The sequence below is a fragment of the Astatotilapia calliptera genome, chromosome 23 (assembly GCF_964374335.1).
Source record: "Astatotilapia calliptera chromosome 23, fAstCal68.1, whole genome shotgun sequence".
In the NCBI taxonomy this organism is placed as follows: Eukaryota; Metazoa; Chordata; class Actinopteri; order Cichliformes; family Cichlidae; genus Astatotilapia; species Astatotilapia calliptera.
Genome location: NC_137443.1, coordinates 47,483,975 through 47,501,537, shown reverse-complemented (window position 1 = coordinate 47,501,537; position 17,563 = coordinate 47,483,975). Strand labels below are relative to the sequence as shown.

General features: G+C 41.0%; 1 protein-coding gene across 4 annotated transcripts in view; it reads right to left on the bottom strand.

Moving 5' to 3' along the window:
• Window positions 1-3,685: 3,685 nt before the first annotated feature.
• The window catches only part of hecw2b (HECT, C2 and WW domain containing E3 ubiquitin protein ligase 2b), a 73,567-nt gene continuing 59,689 nt past the window's right edge, over window positions 3,686-17,563 (bottom strand). For all 4 annotated transcript variants that reach the window (XM_026160245.2, XM_026160244.2, XM_026160246.2 and 1 more), the window contains 6 exons: window positions 16,815-16,944; window positions 14,204-14,350; window positions 13,961-14,075; window positions 9,662-9,747; window positions 9,406-9,518; window positions 3,686-6,294 (listed from right to left, as the gene is read on the bottom strand). In XM_026160245.2, coding sequence (XP_026016030.2) covers window positions 6,183-6,294; window positions 9,406-9,518; window positions 9,662-9,747; window positions 13,961-14,075; window positions 14,204-14,350; window positions 16,815-16,944 — 703 coding nt within the window. In that variant the 3' untranslated portion in view covers window positions 3,686-6,182. The remainder of the gene's footprint in view (window positions 6,295-9,405; window positions 9,519-9,661; window positions 9,748-13,960; window positions 14,076-14,203; window positions 14,351-16,814; window positions 16,945-17,563) is intronic.

Sequence of the window (17,563 nt, the reverse complement as noted above, 5' to 3'; positions counted from 1 at the left end):
TTCGGAACCATGATAACAGGGTTCTTGCTGATCGGAGCTGGCTTGGCCCTGGCTTATCGGAGAATTAAGAAAGCGGAACCGGCTGTTCAAACCCCCACAAGGCTGCCCGCTGGGATTGGAACGATGGGACGAGGTGCGGCTTCTCATAAAGGGCTCACTGAATGCAGCAGGTTAAGAGCTTGGAGGCGCTAACGGCTGCAGTGAATGCTCAGAATAACACCTCTGAGCGTATATTGGATTACATCAGGGAAGAGTCCACTCGGAACAACACCTCTGGGCGGAAGCTGGATTACATCGCGGATCAGTTGGCTGCGGTGGTGAGGTCTCAGAATCTGCTATGTGAGCAAAAGTGTGAAAAGACCACGGAATTGAAGGTAAATAACATCATGGAGAAACTCGCAGCTATCCAACGGGAGATTGAGAGACCAGTGTCGGAGTGTAAAAAACAGCTTGAAATTCTCACGAGTTGTTTGTAAAAGAAAAACCACCATCATAATGCGGCTACCCCTTCGGTGCCAGCGGTGGGCTCAAGCTGAACAAAAACTCCCTGATAACGACTGTGTTGAGTCTGTTCCTTCCCATTCCATGCAAGGCCACCTGGGTTGGCTGGTAAACTGTTTACTTAGCCTGGCAGGGCGAAGGACACTGTCTCAGCTGAACTATGGACACACACACACATACACTTACACTGATGAGCACACACTCATCCCCCTCCCTTTCCAAACGCCTTCGATGCTTGTTTCCTGCGGGGGAACATGGCGGGTCTGTGTGCCGCGCTGGAATGGTAGCGCTGTGCAGGGCGGCTGCTGTGTTCGCTTCGGATTACTCCTCACCCCCCACCCGACCCTGTGGCTTGTCATGTCTTTCACAATGTTGTGCTGTGGACATTTATGCGCTTTTTGTGCAGGGGAGTTTTTTTTGTTTCCTGTACTCATGCTGTCCCACCATGGAAGCACAGCATGAGTAGAGGTCTCTTTTTTCCTCTTGTACTTTCCCCATTGTAGTGTACATTTCAGTGTTTTTCTGTAACGCTACCGATCTCCGACTTGTATCCCCATGTAATGTCTGTGTTGTGTGTGTAAGGTCGGGGGGGGGGTCCCATTTCACTGCAGGGCAACCTGCATGTGGCGAATAAAGCTTTGATTGATTGATTGATTGATTGATTGATTGATTGATTGATTGATTGATTGAGTAATAGCAACAGGGATGAGTCAGTGAGTCAGTTGGGTGTCAGTAAAGTGATTCTGGAGTATTGAACGATTCGTTCATTATTCGCACATCACTAAACCGAGCAGATATTTGAAGTTTACACACCCACATTCACAGGCAGTGAAAAAATGTTAAAAGTTTCTTTTGTGACCCAGAAAGATTAATAAGAGTTGTTGTGATATTTTGATACCATGGTAGCATTTACAGGATATTGTTTTATAGTGATATCATACAGGAAAACTGTTACTCAATAAGGCCCATTTACTAGTTGTTTTTCTCTTTCTCTGTGACCCAAGAATTAATGTGTAAGAATCACAGGATGGTACCTCAAGGTCGAAAACACCACAGAGATCACTTCCTTACTCCCATCCTCCCTTCCTTATCCTTTAGAAAAGAGCTTGTTAAAGGCCAGGTGGTTTGTTTCAGAATTCACTAATGAAAGAACTCTGTATTCTATGTCTAGGAGTGTATTTTGCTGGAATGATCATAAATTGTAGCTGAACTGATAAACTACACACAGGATACTTCTTTGCTCAGAAGGCAGGAAGACGTTTCCTTATTTGGTCTGTACCGGTCTGAACTGAGAATCTGCTGACACACGAACCTTTTTTTCCTCTATATAAACTGTTGTATACTGAATAAACCTTTGAGTTGATTTTGGAAGAGCAACCTGAAGCAGTTTCTGTGTCATTTTGTTCTCCCAAGCTACTCCCGGCGCTGTAACTAACCTGCTGAACGGCATACCTGAGCTTACTTTGAATAATTAATTTTATACAGAACTCTGCTTATCGGTGCTCACGCCTTGGAGGAAACCCGATCCATGGAGAAACCCGGGACGGAGATTTCTTTCAAGAGTAATTTTAAAACTTAGTAGCAGCCGCCATTGCTGGAAACTGGAGTTTGGCTGGGCCGCACTATGAATTCTGGGATATGGTGGGCCACGAAAGGACACACCCGACCCATCCTTCAAATTCAGGGAAAAGGAGGATGCATTTGTCGGCTGCATTCGGAGGAGTCTATGAATTTGGACAGCCTTCGGCGCGTCACTGTGACATAATTGGTCTACGAATGCGCCCTCAGCAGTGTTGCCAACTCCTCAGTAAGGAAAATCGCTATTGGTTGTCCAAAAAGTCGCTAGAAGTCGCTAAATGACGTCATCGCCTAATTTGCATAATTGATCATGCTAATCTAATTGTAACCTACGTTGTTGGAGAGAGAAATAACATCGTGGAAGAGACATAAAGTGAGTAAAAAACGTCCTAAATGCATTTAGAATTTATTTAGAACTACAAATTAAATTTCTTTTAGCAATTATTGGGATTTTTTAATGTCACAATTCCAACCCTGCTGCTTTACCCGGGCTTGGACTGGCAAAAGTGACCCGAAATAGGCGCTCTGGTGGAGTTACTTTGTGTGTGGGTTCCAAGGCACTTGTAGCTATTCTGGTGGTACAATTTCTTCAGTTCTGACTACTTCTCTCTCTCTCGCGCTCTCTGATACCATCTGAGTATGTCCCCCCCAGTCCAAATGACATTCCAATGTTGTTGATGGGCCCTTCCTGTTCGAGCATTACTGTACACCAGTATACAAAGCAAGGTCCATGGATGAGTGGGTTTGGTGTAGAAGAACTTGATGGTCCTGCACAGAGAGCACAAATGCTGCTGGCAGTCCTTATGTCCAAATATATCCCCTCACTTTCCTCTCTTCTCTTTCTCACACCTTTCTCTATCTCTGATTTAAGTTATCTCTTACTCTTTTCTCTCCTTGGGAAATACAGCAGGTGTACCTTTAGCTAGCACAGTGTGACAATGTGTCTTTGGTGATTTTTGTTCCTGCCATCTGAAGGTACTTATGGATATCTGGACCAAAAAGTCCGTTCCAGATGGTTCTGGCCTACTTTAAAGATATTTGTATTAAAATGTAAAAAAGTAAAAGGTTGTCTGAAGTCGTCTCAGTAAATAGTATTCTAAAACTAGAAAACAACAAATCCTCAAAGTTAATGATGTGTAGCACAGATCAACTATTAGTGAGTTTCAATTTATTCAAGATTTATTCAAGCCAAAGGCAAAGATTTATATATTTGTCTTGTACTTAAAAAAAATACAGTTTCACTACCACTCAGAGAATGACTGGGAAGTGTTAGCAGAATATCCAAATATCCTCATTTCAGTCTTCATCTCACTTTAGCCATCATTCAGCTAGTTACATATAAGATAAGATTAGGTCCCAGGTGTACAGTAAAACAGCAATAATCTGCCTATGGATGATTCATAATTAACACATTCACATTTGAAATGTAGAAAATATTAAGGATTATATAATCTATTTTATAATAATAACACAATTATATTATTATATAAAATACTTTTATCATTGTGCATCTTGATGTTTGGTTTAATCTGGTATTATTATGAAATTTAAGCCCCGATTCATCGTCATTAGACACAGAGTCTGTCATTAAAAACCAAACAAAAACTTCAATAGAGATGAAACTTTATTTTAGAAGAGAAGTGCTTACAAATATTCATATATTAAAGTACGGTGGACTGGACAGACTGATTGGCTGTCAGATGTGTGGCTGCCACGTAAGGCTCAAAACTTTGGTACATTCTAGCCAGACAGACAAGTGAGAGAACTGACAGAACTGTTTTCAGTACGAGAAGTATTTGAAGTGAATTTGTACATGAAATTTTACTCAGCTTCCTGCCAAAATGTATCTTTAGTCTCTAAAAATATAAAGAAGGAGAATATGTCTGTGAAGGTTCTCAGTCATCCAGGTCATCGTAGTCAAAGGAGCTTGCAAAGAAAAGCGTCTGGACTGGACACATCCTGGGCCATCTGACCTCAGGAATTCGCATGATAAAGTGGGGCCAGGTTTCACAATGAACACACCCGAAACTCTGGCTGATTGGGACCCACACCCAGTTTCACACCTCGGCTCAGGCGATTAGAGGATCATCAGGGGGTCCTTTTGTCCCTCTGTGGGGGGAAACTCCCACTGGGTTTATATCTGGGACTCTCCACCATTTGACCTTAGAACTGAAGAAGCTTCTCGGATGAGAGGTGAAACGTCTTCAAGCAACTTAAAGAAGTCCAGACGCTTTTCTTTGCAAGCTCCTTTGAATAAAGAAGGAGAACAGTAGGTCCAAGACAAAATCAATTTCAAATATTTAAAGCAGCAGGAGTGGTTCCAATGTTCTAAATAAATAACTGTGCACTAAATAATTTACACTGTTGAATGCCATCTAACACACATAAACCTCTCTGCACAGTAGCAGTCTGTATGTTGTTACTTCAGGCACACATCCAGTGGTGTAAACCCAGTGGGACACTCATTTCAGCAAGAAAAGAAAGTAGATGAAGAATTAAGCATGTTTACACAACACTCATATTACAAGAAAATAAGTCAGAACTAAAGGGACAGTGAAAAGTGATGAGAATATAGACACATTCAAAGTAAGTAAGTAATTGAGAACTTGTGTCAGCATTAATGATAGTGCATCAGAATTACTCAGAAATAATTAGTTTCATTAAGGGCAACTTTTTCATGCACTGCTTTTAGGTTCCTTTTTAGTCTTTAATATTCTGTGCATGAAATAATAATATAAACCAAAGTCCAGGACTAAAGATTTGACTTGTTTTTCTGTGGAAGTGCAGTGCATGCTTAAATTTATACTGCATCCTAAGTGAAGATCTGAATATACAAAAGAGAATAAACTAACTGCAAAGTCCTTCGAACTGGATTTTATGGGTAATGTTCATGCTTCTACCATTACAGAGTTTTTACTGCTGAATGACTGAAGAAGGTCCAGGTGCTTAATTGGCTGACATCTAAGTCTTTCATCAGTGAAAAACATTTGATACATGAGGAAGTGAAAAACACAACAAAGAAGACTTAAGTAACTAGAATCCTATATCAGACAAGGAGATAACATTCCTTTTCCAAAGACTCACTCAATAGTGATAAACATGACACGATCCCGTCTTAATTTTTATGAGATGTGTTTCTGCCATTAAATTCAAATTGACTTTTTTTTCCTCAAACTCCTCAAATTTTCTGTCTTAATTTATATTTTACATAGCATCCTAATGTTTTGAAGACTGGGGTTGTAAAAGTAAAATGATAAATTGATGATCATATATTGGTTGTCAATATAGTAACTCAGGTAAGTGGTGACCAAATATGTTTTTGCCAACAGATCCAGATCTGGTAGAGATATCACAATCTACACTGTAAAGCTAGCTAGTTAGTTCAGATCACACATGTCACTCCTGCATCATTAGAAAACGAGTTAAACAACAGGGTAGCTGCAATACCAAAAATGTCTGACTACACTCCAGAATTAGCTGAGGACAAAGTCCACTGAAAAACAAAAAAAATTACCTTAGGTCTACCTCAGCTTTTTAATAAATAAATGCACAACCTACACATAGTGAAGTTACTACATCACAATAACATGCTGTATTACAAGTGCATTGTAGAGACACATAGTCTTGGATGGTCCTTATAGTCCTCCAAGATCCATCCAAACTCAGTTAAAGAAGTAGAATCAGGTCAATATTCGCAGGGAAGGCAGTGGCTGCAGGTTCTTTAATTGGTCTAACCATTTTAACCTCCTTGATTTCCCCCCCCCCCAAAAAAAAATTAAAAAAAACTCAGGCGCCCTTGACCTCTGATTGGTCAGATCTTGGCAGTTCCAGTCAGAGTCCTAAAGCGAGCGCAGGTCTTCATTTGTCATGTCACATAGGTGAAAGCAAGTTATTAAGTAGGTGTGAAGTACATGCAGGTGCAACAAAAAAGGTTTACCTTTGTACACAAAACATTTCAAAGGGTCAGATCCTGTAACAAAACATCCTGTTATAAATTTAAATCAGGAGTTGGACTTCAAAATCTGACTTTTAAACGTCACTATCAGCAGCAGTCTTCCAGGGGCAGACGCAGGGTAAACTGGGATATGGGGGAGACGAGAATCTCATTCCAGTCCAAAGGTGCTGGTCTCTTCCACAGCAGTCAGCAGCTTCTCATACAGCACTGAGAAAGATGGGTACGGTGGTAGGTCCAGCCGGTTGAAGCAGGTGTGAGCTCTGGAGAACAGAGCAGAGACAGTGTTGTTCATCAGCAAATGCTTGAACAGAAGCCACAGTGTGTATTCTGGATGTATTAAAGCACAGGCCACTGACAGGATACATAGAGAAGCTCAAATCTAAGAAAAATCAGGTTTTATTATCATAATTACTACAGTGCATGACCGAAATAAGTGCCTGGAAATGCAGAGAACTTTAATATTTAATATCATAGACACAGAAATAACTAGGATTACCCCAGCAAACTAAATGTGGGGCACAAAGTTTGACTGTGTGAGAATATTACCATTTCTTCTTTTTGCATTAACATTTACAGACGTGACAGACAGACAAAAAACATGTCAACGTTAAGAAACTCAACTGAAAAGAGAGAAAAATAAACAAATTAAAAAACATATTGTTGCACCTGTATGTGTAATCATAGCATGTTTCTGTGAAGACTAAGTATCTTTTCTAGTATAGCACATATATACATAATAATACATTTTTGATTAGAACCAGAAATCCTATCACTATTGTATCATATCAAAATTACCCCTACATGGAGAAAGAAGGAGAGCACCTCTGATTAAAAAAATATTACATTTTGACCACTAATTATCATTTTTATCAGTTAAATGTTTAAAGGAAAATTTCATTCTTTCCATTGCATGTATATGTTATACAGTCTCTATCCTATCTATCCTAACAATCTTCAATAGTCGGACATGTGATATGAAAAATCTTAAAATGCTCTTCCCAATTACTCCTTTGCATGTTTCTGAATTTGAGGTGTAGCAGCATTTCTTATACATATTAAGCCAGTCATTTTTATTTATTTTATATTTGCATCTTTCTCCCTAAATGTACGAGGTAGATAAAAGTAGATCGACGGTTTTTCCTTCTTGCAGAGACTCGAAATAAGTTTCCCCTTTGTGTTGCCTTCATATGAGTTCACAAAAATAGTGATCAGGCCAGATTCTTTACCTTGTGTAATTGTGTCTTTTTTGAAGATGTCTAAAAAACATCCTCTTTTTCTAAATTACATTTATTAGAATGTTTTTGGAAGGAATCCAGGCCTTCTTCAGATGATACATAATGCCATATGAAGTGATTCCATTCTCTACTCATTTTTTTAATCTGCCATCTAATTCTGCTGGAAGCAATTCTGACAATAGTGAAGTCAGGCTGCCTTGTAATAATTTTCTAGGCAATGCAGAGCTATCCCTCTCTCCTCTTTGGTTAACTGCAGCGGTAGGAAGTAATGAAGTACAAATCTTAAGTAGAATTTTCAGATATTTGTACTTTACTTGAGTAGTTTTGTTTTTGCCTACACTGCATGCCAATTGGCTAGAATGTAGGTTTAATTTGCATGAAGGCAATCCTTGATTATTGTCCTTTTGTAAAAAAAATAAATAAATAAATAAAAAAAATACAAAAAATACAAAAAATACAAAAATGTGTTTCTGGAAAATTGCCCAATACTTAAAATTACTTGATGTAATTATATCATTGTTTCCTGCAAAAACCTGACTTGTTACCAGTACGTATACACCTTTCTGGATTGAATTGTCATTATTATAATTATTTTTTGCACATATTTTGACCAGCTAATAGTCAATTTCAGGCTTTTATCTTTAATAGTTTTGAGATATTTATATGCAAACAATTTTTTTCAAAGTGCAAACAAAAAGAACAAAACCATAACATTTTTACGCAAATCTGAGATGGTTGGTATTTACTAGAGATGGCACGATACCACTTTTTTATGTCCGATACCGATACCGATATCATAAATTTGGATATCGGCCGATACCGATATGAATCCGATATAGTGTTTTTTAATCAACAAAACTGTTTTTTAAAATATCTTGCTGCATTTTGCAAGTCTGCAAGTTCATACTCAAGTTTAAAACAACAACTACACTAAAGCTATTCTGTTATACCTGTATACAAAAAAAATATTTCATAGTTCAGCAATACTGATCAATCTAATAAACTTAAACCTACACCATCCTCCCTATTCTGGTATTTTAAAGAGTACTTAGCGTAAATATTAAGCAACCTAACTAATAGGGTTCCAACTCCCAGCAACAACAAAAATAAATAAATAAAAAATAGGGAACCACCCCTCACGCTCCACCTCATGATGCTTAATCGACGTAATCAACCTTAATTTGATGCAGTGTGAAAAAAAATGCACAGAAATCAATTATTTTTCAAGAAATATTAAATAGATTCAACATCTTTCTTCAACAAAATTGCAGACTGCACAGATGGTACCTTCCCAAAGGAAAAAGTACTATAGCTTACTAGGGTATATATATTAGACTTAATAGTTACTATATACAGTAATGGACTTCTATTCATTTTACATCAAATTAAAACTTTGGGTGTCAGATAATTATTTATTAAAAGCTCGACATTTTAAATGAGAATAAGAAAGAAAAGTATGTCTTTGTGCCCCCTTTTCCCTGTTCATGCCCTATCGGCCCCCCTGGCTAAACTTTTCTAGATCCGCCCCTGCACAGTTACCAGCGTCAGCTACGTAGAAAAAGATCCTCGAGTAGAAAGTAATATTAAATAAATTCTAACAACAGCTGATCAAGCTTAAATGTGCTGCTGTTGTTCAGCCGCTGGTTTCCTCTTTCTGGTGGAAAGTGGGCCAAAAACAAAGAAGTGAGGCGGACTCACGACAGAAAAGCCGATCAGCTGATCATTTAAGCAGTTTCATGATTGAAGTAGCAGCCGGAGAGCGAGAGGCAGTCGCTCGTTAAGCTTAACGCAGGAATGCTTTATAAACATTCAGAGATGGACTTACACACTTGCTTTACTTCTCTCGGGGATAACTTTGTCGGAGATGAAATGCCGGGTTGCTAGCGAAGCTCCAAATGCTATCCAGACCACAGGTCCCGCATGCCACAGCCGCTCTATCACGTGATGCATACTGCTCCGACGTGCTAACGTTCTGAGGTGAGTTACGGCGTGTTGCAAGTTTTGTGAGGTGCTTTCGTGATATTTAATGGATCGATTACATTTTTTATTTTTCTCCGATATCCGATCCAGTAATTTAGGTCAGTATCGGACCGATACCGATACGTAATATCGGATCGGTCCATCTCTAGTATTTACCTGGGTAGGGAGGTGACTTTACCCCACTTCTCCACACAGAACCTACGGGGTCCATTGCTGCCTCGCAGAGAAGCAAAACCCTCATATGGAATGCTGGATGTCCCAGTCACAAACTGAGGATATAAGGTGAGAGACAACAAGTAGAAAAAAGACATGCGGATAAGAACACCAAGAAAGAACTGCAGTGTTACATGTTTGTTTGTTGTTATTGTTGTTTTTAATAAAAAGCCTCTTTAACTAAAACAAAAAAGCCTACCTGTAGGAGCCGCAATCTCTGCTCATTATTGAATCTCTCCACCGCTGCCCAGAACCACCGGATCACAATGTGGTTATCATGGTAACCTAAACACAACATTTCATGTTTTGTCAAAATGTCATGGTAATAGGACTATAATGAAAGCCAAAAAACCAAAGCTCAAGTCTGAGTGAATCAAGGGATGAGCTTTTTGAAACCTTATTCTTAGTAAAAGTCGCCGAAGTTGTTAAAGTTTTTTTAAATCCTTTTTTAAGTGATGTATTTATTTTTTCATTTTAAACCACAATGACAAAAAAATCAAAATCAGAAAACCACCACGAAAACAAAACACAGCAAAACAACAAATGTCTTGATGCATGCTGAAGTTGATCCAGTTCATCTGGACGTTTTGACGTTTTTAGTGGGAGAAAAGTTTCATCACTCATCCAAGTGACTTCTTCATTCTCAGCTGAAGGCAGCAGTTGTTGTTGAGATGCAGTTGTTGTCTCTGTGGCTTTCAAATCCCAAAAACTGGTCCACCTGAACGATCCGGTCCCATGGCACAAATAGAGTAATATAGTGTACACTGTTCAGTCGAATGATTTATAAATCGGGGAAACCAAACAACCTCTCGACAGCCCAGGACTCTGCAGTCTACAGGCCAGTGGCCACTCTGTTAATGATGAGGATGTAACATCCTGGACAGGGAGAAACGCAGTTTGAGTGGGGAGTCAAGGAGGCCATTTAGATGAAAAAGGAAAGACCATCTCTGAATCGATGAGGGGGCCTAAGGGTACATCTGTCACCATCTTACAAGGCTGTGATTGCAGCCATTCCCCAACTCTCTGTGAATAGTTCTCATGGCGATTGATCAGTGGTCTTTGATCATCAATGGTCATTACAATTTGCAGTCTTTTGAATATGTGGCTTTACAGCTGAAGGCCTCATCCAGAGTTGTGTTTCTTAATGTTTAAACGCCTCCCAAATACTGCGCAGACTCTTTTAATGACCTCAGTGAACTGCTGTCTGTGATCTGTGTTGATTTTGACTGTGTAATTATTGTTGGGGATTTTAACATCCATGTGGACAACCCTCAGGACAAAGGGACTAAAGACCCTGAAAGTAAAATTTCAGCGCACACAAATACATCAACAGCAGTGATCACAAAACGGTGTATAACTGAAGACAGTAGTCAGATCTTTAACCAGGTCTTCCCATTAACACCTGACCTGTCCAGAGGGTCAGTCAATGAGCTCGTCAATAGCTTCAATGCTAACATGTTAAATGTAATGGACACTATTGCTCCCATTAAGGTGAAGGTTATCTCTGGAAGGAAAAAGTCTCCATGGAGAAACTCCACACTGGTGAAAAATGAAAAAAGAGAGTGTAGGAAAGCTGAGCGCAGATGGAGAAAAACAAACCTCCAGGTTCATTATGACATTTATAAAGAGAAACTTCACAATTATAATTTACAACTGAGGAGTGCAAGGAGGTCCTACTTCTCTGACATCATCACTAAAAACAGCCATAATGCTCGGGTCGTATTTTCTACAGTTGACAGGCTAACAAACCCTCCTGTGTCAGTGGCAGCTGAACTTCATTCGACCATGGCCTGCAATGACTTTGCCAAATTCTTCACAGACAAAATCCAAAAGATTAGACAAGCAATTGGTACATCAACAGCAGATCCAGGATATGTACTGTGTCCACCGAAAAACTGTTTAAACACCATAAAACAGTTTCACCCTATTAACAGCAAAGACCTGGAGGACATCTTAGGTCAACTGAACTCCTCCTCCTGCTGTTTAGATGTCCTGCCAACAAGTTTTTTCAAAAAGGTCTCAAAGACTTTAGAGTCAGACCTGTTACAGATCGTCAACTTTTCTTTATTATCAGGTGTGTTTCCAGAATCACTAAAAACTGCTGTAATCAAACCTATACTGAAAAAGGACAATCTTGACAAGACACAAATGAACAACTACAGGCCGATCTCAAATCTCCCGTTTTTAAGTAAGATCATTGAAAAAGCAGTTTCCCAACAGCTCAGTTACTTCTTAAAACAGAATAACTGCTACGATGCCTTCCAGTCAGGTTTTAGACAGAACCACAGCACTGAAACCGCTCTGACCAAAGTGTTTAATGACATATGTCTGAACACAGACAGTGGAAAAATGTCAGTCCTAGTTTTACTGGATCTCAGTACAGCATTTGATACAGTTGACCACAACATATTACTCAAACGACTGGAGAACTGGACAGGTCTTTCAGGAACTGTACTAAACTGGTTCAAAACATACGTAGAAAACAGGAAATACTTTGTATCAATAGGTAACTTCACATCTGAGCAGACAAGTATCACATGTGGAGTTCCCCAAGGTTCCATCTTGGGACCCCTTCTGTTTAACATCTACATGCTCCCACTGGCACAGATTATAAACAACAACAAAATAAACTATCACAGCTATGCAGATGACACACAAATATATATCACAATGTCACCAGGAGACCAAGGCCCTGTACAGGCGCTTGGTAAATGCATTGAGGAAATCAATGACTGGTTGTGCCACAATTTTCTCCAGCTAAACAAAAACAAACTGAGGTAATAGTCTTTGGCGCCAAAGAAAAACGATTACAGGTCACCAGAGAACTTCAATCTATACATCTAAAAACCACAAACCAGGCGAGAAATTTGGGTGTAGTGATGGATGCAGACCTAAACTTAGAAAAACACATTAAGACAATAACAAAGTCAGCTTACTATCACCTCAAGAATATATCAAGGATAAAAGATCTGATGTCTCAACAGGACCTGGAAAAACTGACCCAATTTGTCTCAGGGTCACTTTTCTGTTTACACGCAGACAGGCGCTCGTGTGTGTGTGTGTGTGTGTGTGTGTGTGTGTGTGTGTGGTGCCACTGGCTGGAGTCGCTATAGCAACCAGGCTCACACCTGCCTGCTTAATGAGCTCTGTCTCTGTGAGCTCATTGTGAAACCTGGCCCCACCTTATCATGTGATTTCCTGAGGTCAGATGGCCCAGGATGTGAGTGGGCGTTAAGGCGTCTGGGAAGGATCTCAAAACTGGATTATAGATGGCAGACAGTTGGTGTGTTAAGCCCCGCCCTCTGTTCAAAGATGGTCGCTCACAGTGGACATAGATGGCTTCTTTCACTCCTCTTTCAATGAGCTCACCCGAAACTCTGGCTGATTGGGACCCACACCCGCTTTCACACCTTGGCTCAGGCGATTAGAGGATCATCAGGGGTCCTTTTGTCCCTCTGTGGGGGGAAACTCCCACGGGGTTTATATCTGGGACTCTCCACCATTTGACCTTAGAACTGAAGAAGCTTCTCGGATGAGAGGTGAAACGTCTTCAAGCAACTCAAAGAAGTCCAGACGCTTTTCTCTCCAAGCTCCTTAGACTAGACCTGGATGACTGAGAACCTTCACAGACACAGTATGTCTGTAGTTAGTGCAGGCCATCTGATCAGAGCATTCTGCTTGGCCCGTTAAATTCAAGCTTATTGTTCATCGGTGGATTTGTCTTCTGCACACAGGTGGTTCAGATCTGGGCAGTTGGAGTCAGATGATGACTTTTAGAATCATCTTTTCTGACTGAATGACTAGAACTTGCAGCATTTACCTGTCTGTAGTGAATCCTCCCACATTTCAGTCATTCAGTGATTAAAAGAATATGAACTTTTAATATTCATTCAGATGTTTTCTGACTCTAAATTTCTTTTGTCATTACTCAGCTTTTTCTAATATAAATTTTAAACATGTTCAGCTACTTTTCAACTTCTTCTGTGTGAACGTCAGCTTTCAACAGTTCTGCACTTTAGTTTTCAGGTGAAGAATTCAGAACAACATTCAGCAACATTCATTTCAGCTCAAAACATTCAGCTATCAGCATTCACGCTGCAGTGTCTTTAGAAAATGCATTTTTCTAGTTACCTTTTGTTTCCAGCTTCTTATTGGTTGTTACATGAATTTAATGCTAGTATTTCTCAAACATAAAACTGCGACTGTAATAAATAACTAATAGCAGGTAATAGCTTCTCTTTCCCCTGGGTCACAGGTTGGCAGTTTGCATAACTCTATTAACACACATGCTATATGTATTCATTTATCCTCCCCCAGTTAGATCTGTGATCCACCTGTCTGTCCCCAGCTGATCCTTTTCTCCTGTTCTTTTGATGTTGAAGTTTGCTGACACCTGCCTTAGTTAATTGTAAGGACAACACTTTATCTTAAACTTTATCTAAAGGTTTAAACAAATCTATCCTGAAAAACAAACATTCATTCTTAGCTTCCTCCACACCTCCTCTGTACTCAGTGTTGTTCCTCCAGTCTGTTAAGTCAATTTCCGCAGTGCCTGCAATTACCAGCTCCAGTTCCCTAGCATCAAACACAGACACCAACCTGGCATCCACCACCTGCAAAAACATTCAAAATGTAAAACAGTGAGATCTTTTTTACACTGTACATTTAGGGGCACTAGAGATAAACTGGGTGATGCATAACATGTGAAATATATATAAAACTCTGTCACACTAAGCCATACCTCATAGAAGCCTCTGACCAAGCTTTCAGTCTGGTGCACCACTCCTCTCTCTATCCTCCACTTTACCATGCGCTCAATGTATTCCTTCTTGTTCTTCTCTGAGACAGGAATGTTGGCTCCACCGGGCTTCAGCTCCCTTTCTGTTATCTATGGCAAAACACAATTATTTGGTGGATATCAGGGATTGTTTCCTTTCTAAATCATGAACGGTTAACGAGATTCAAGCTAGAGTGTCTTTCCTCCTCCTCTGCACCACTGTTCAAACTGCAGGAGAATCACTTTTCGTTCTCAAATCCAATTTCGAGATTTTCTACCCTGTTATTTGCAACAGCGTATATTGGCAGTACATTCTGTATCTTCACATATATCCAACAACATTTTTCTAAGTGTTTCGATGATGAAAGTAAATCTAGTATCTTTATTTTTCAATTATCTTACATTGGCTCTTTCTTACTTGGCTCTCGGTGAAGGCGGTCGCACTTTTCTCCTCTCCTCCTTCCCCTTATCTTCCCTGCTTAGCCTCTTGTGTCCTGTCTTGTCTCGCGTGCACTACTTTTCCCTTGAACAGTCTCTCACTGTCGTTCTCTAAAACCTAACAGAGAATTATGGATTTGATCAACTGGTCTCTGAACGCTTTTGACACGCTCTTCTCAACGAGAAGTCTGGGCTCGGGAGAGCCCGAGTGCCCTGGAGGGACTTTCCCTGCCGGATACACGATGGATGGGTGGCAAACCTGGAGGATCTTGTGCCTGGCGGGACTGTCTATCGAGGACGCTGAGGATATTTACCTATTCGGAACCATGATAACAGGGTTCTTGCTGATCGGAGCTGGCTTGGCCCTGACTTATCGGAGAAATAAGAGAGCGGAACCAGCTGTTCAAACCCCCCCTAAGCTGACCGCTGGAATTGAAGCGATGGGACGAGGCGCGGCCTCCCACACCGAACGCAGCATGGTTAACACCTTAGAGATGCTTACAGCTGCCGTGAAGACTCAAACCAACACCATTGAGCGTATGATGGGATACATCAAAGAGAGGCCTGCTCACAATAACACCCTTGAGCGAAAGTTGGAACACATCGCAGAACGGCTCACTGCAGCTGTGGGGTCTCAGAACCAAAAGAATGACAACACCACGGAACAGAAGCTTGATACCATCATGGGGAGGCTCGCAGCGCTCCAACGGGAAATCGAGGCCCCAGTGTCAGAGTGCTAAATTCGCTGCTCGCATAAAGGAGAAATCAACAATATTCTACATTTGGACACCACGGCGCCAGCTGCTAGGCCCAAGGCTGGAGCCCACCAAAACAACTCCCTGATAACGACTGTGTGATGACTATTCTTCCCATCCCATGAAGGCCACCTGGATCGGCTGGAGGACTGTTTACTTAGCCTGATACAGCGAAGGACACTGTCTCAGCTGAACTATGGACACGCACACACACATACACTTACACTGATAAGCACGCACTCATCCCCCTCCCTTCCAAACGCCTTCGATGCTTGTTCCTGCGGGGGAAGGCAGCGGGTCTGCGTGCCGCGCTGAAATGGTAGCATGGTGCAGGACGACTGCTGTGTTCCTTCGAATCACCCCCCACCCCCCTATCCATCCCCTGTGGCTTGTCATGTGCTCTGATGTTGTGATGTGGACATTAATGTGCTCTCTGTGCAGAGGAGGTTTTTTTTGTTTCCTGTTCTCATGCTGTCCTCCCATAGGTTGCCCAGCGTGTGAAGAGGTCTCTTTTTTTTCCTCTTGTACTTTTCCCAATGTTGTGTACTTTTTTCAGTGTTATTCTCCCAACGCTGCCGATCTCCGACTGTATTCCCTTGTGTTGTCTTGTTGTTGTGTGTGTAAGTCGGGGGGGGTCCTATTCCTCTGTGGGGCAACCTGCATATGGCCAATAAAGCATTCATTCATTCATTCATTCATTCATTCATTCATTATATTCACTTACTGACGTGAACAGCATGCTACCTGACTGGACAGTGCTGTGCAACACCCACATTACCAAACTTGGTGTTGGTGACAGCATGTGATGTTGTCTGGTGTTGCAGATTGCCCACCCTTGGTTGGTCAAGTTTGTTTATTTGTTGGTCAGAATTGTTTAGGCCCCATGAAGACCTCTAGTGAATAAAGTTAACAAAAACTCAAAGTAAATGAAACGACTGTAAAATAATGAAAAAGGATTGATAAAACTGGCAAATCACTCGGTAACCTTCATCCACTGGAGAGACGGGTGAGACTCCTTACACTGCCAAGGCATCTGGGATGTTGGCTTGGTGTGAGGCCAGGATTGTACCCAAGTTGTGTATTTTAATTTGGTAATTGGACTGGTGCTTTTCTACTCTACCTGAGCACTCAAAGCCCTCAATACAATTTGCCTCAGTCACCAACTCACACAAGCACTCTGCTTTCTCTAAGTCACGTTGAACTATCTAACATTCACACATAAGTATCGTATTTGGCATGTCGACCGAAGCAGCCAGGGAACCACCAACCATCCGATTAATAGATGGCCTGCTCTACGTCCTGAGCAACAGCCACCCCCATTTGTTGAAAGCATAGTTGGTGTACACACACACACAAGCACGCACACACCTACATACACTGACCTGTCCAAAAACTTCTTCATTGACAGTGAAGGAGAGGTCCAGCATATCGTCTATGTCGTTGTCCTTCATCCACTGAAGAGACTGGTGAAACTCTTCATCCAAATACTCCAGATCACTCAGGTCACAGGGACTACAAGTTGGGAAAGGCAGATAATGTGTGTCTGCTGTCTTAGACCCACATACAGATTAACTTATCCTCACACTGGCTCTTGTTCACAGTTAAAATCTGTTTAAAAATGTACATATATATATTTCAGCAAACTGTGTATACATTAGTCACTTTGTTAAGTACGTATTTCTAGTACTGAGGTGGACCCCTGTTGCATTCAGAACTGCCATAATTCTTGATGCCAGACATTCAACAAGATGCTAGAAACATTCCTCACAGATTTTGACAGGAGTGGCACCTGGTGTAGTGCATCTGCACCAAGCTCCTCTGCCTGCTTTGGTTGGTTGGTTATTTTCACATTACTATCAGCTTGAAGTGCTCTGGCCATTGTCCTTTGACCTCTGGCATCAACACATGTTCAGAGAACAGCCACTCACAGGATATTCTATATTTGTCATACTATTCTCTGTAAATCCTAGATTCCCAGCTTTTGAAATAGCAGACCAGCCGGTGTGACACTAAAAACAATGACACTTCAAAGTAACTTAATCACCTCTGTCCATTCTGATGGTTGTTGCGACCATGTCTACAAGCATTAAGTTGCTGTCATATTATTGGCTCAATAGGTGCGCTGGACAGC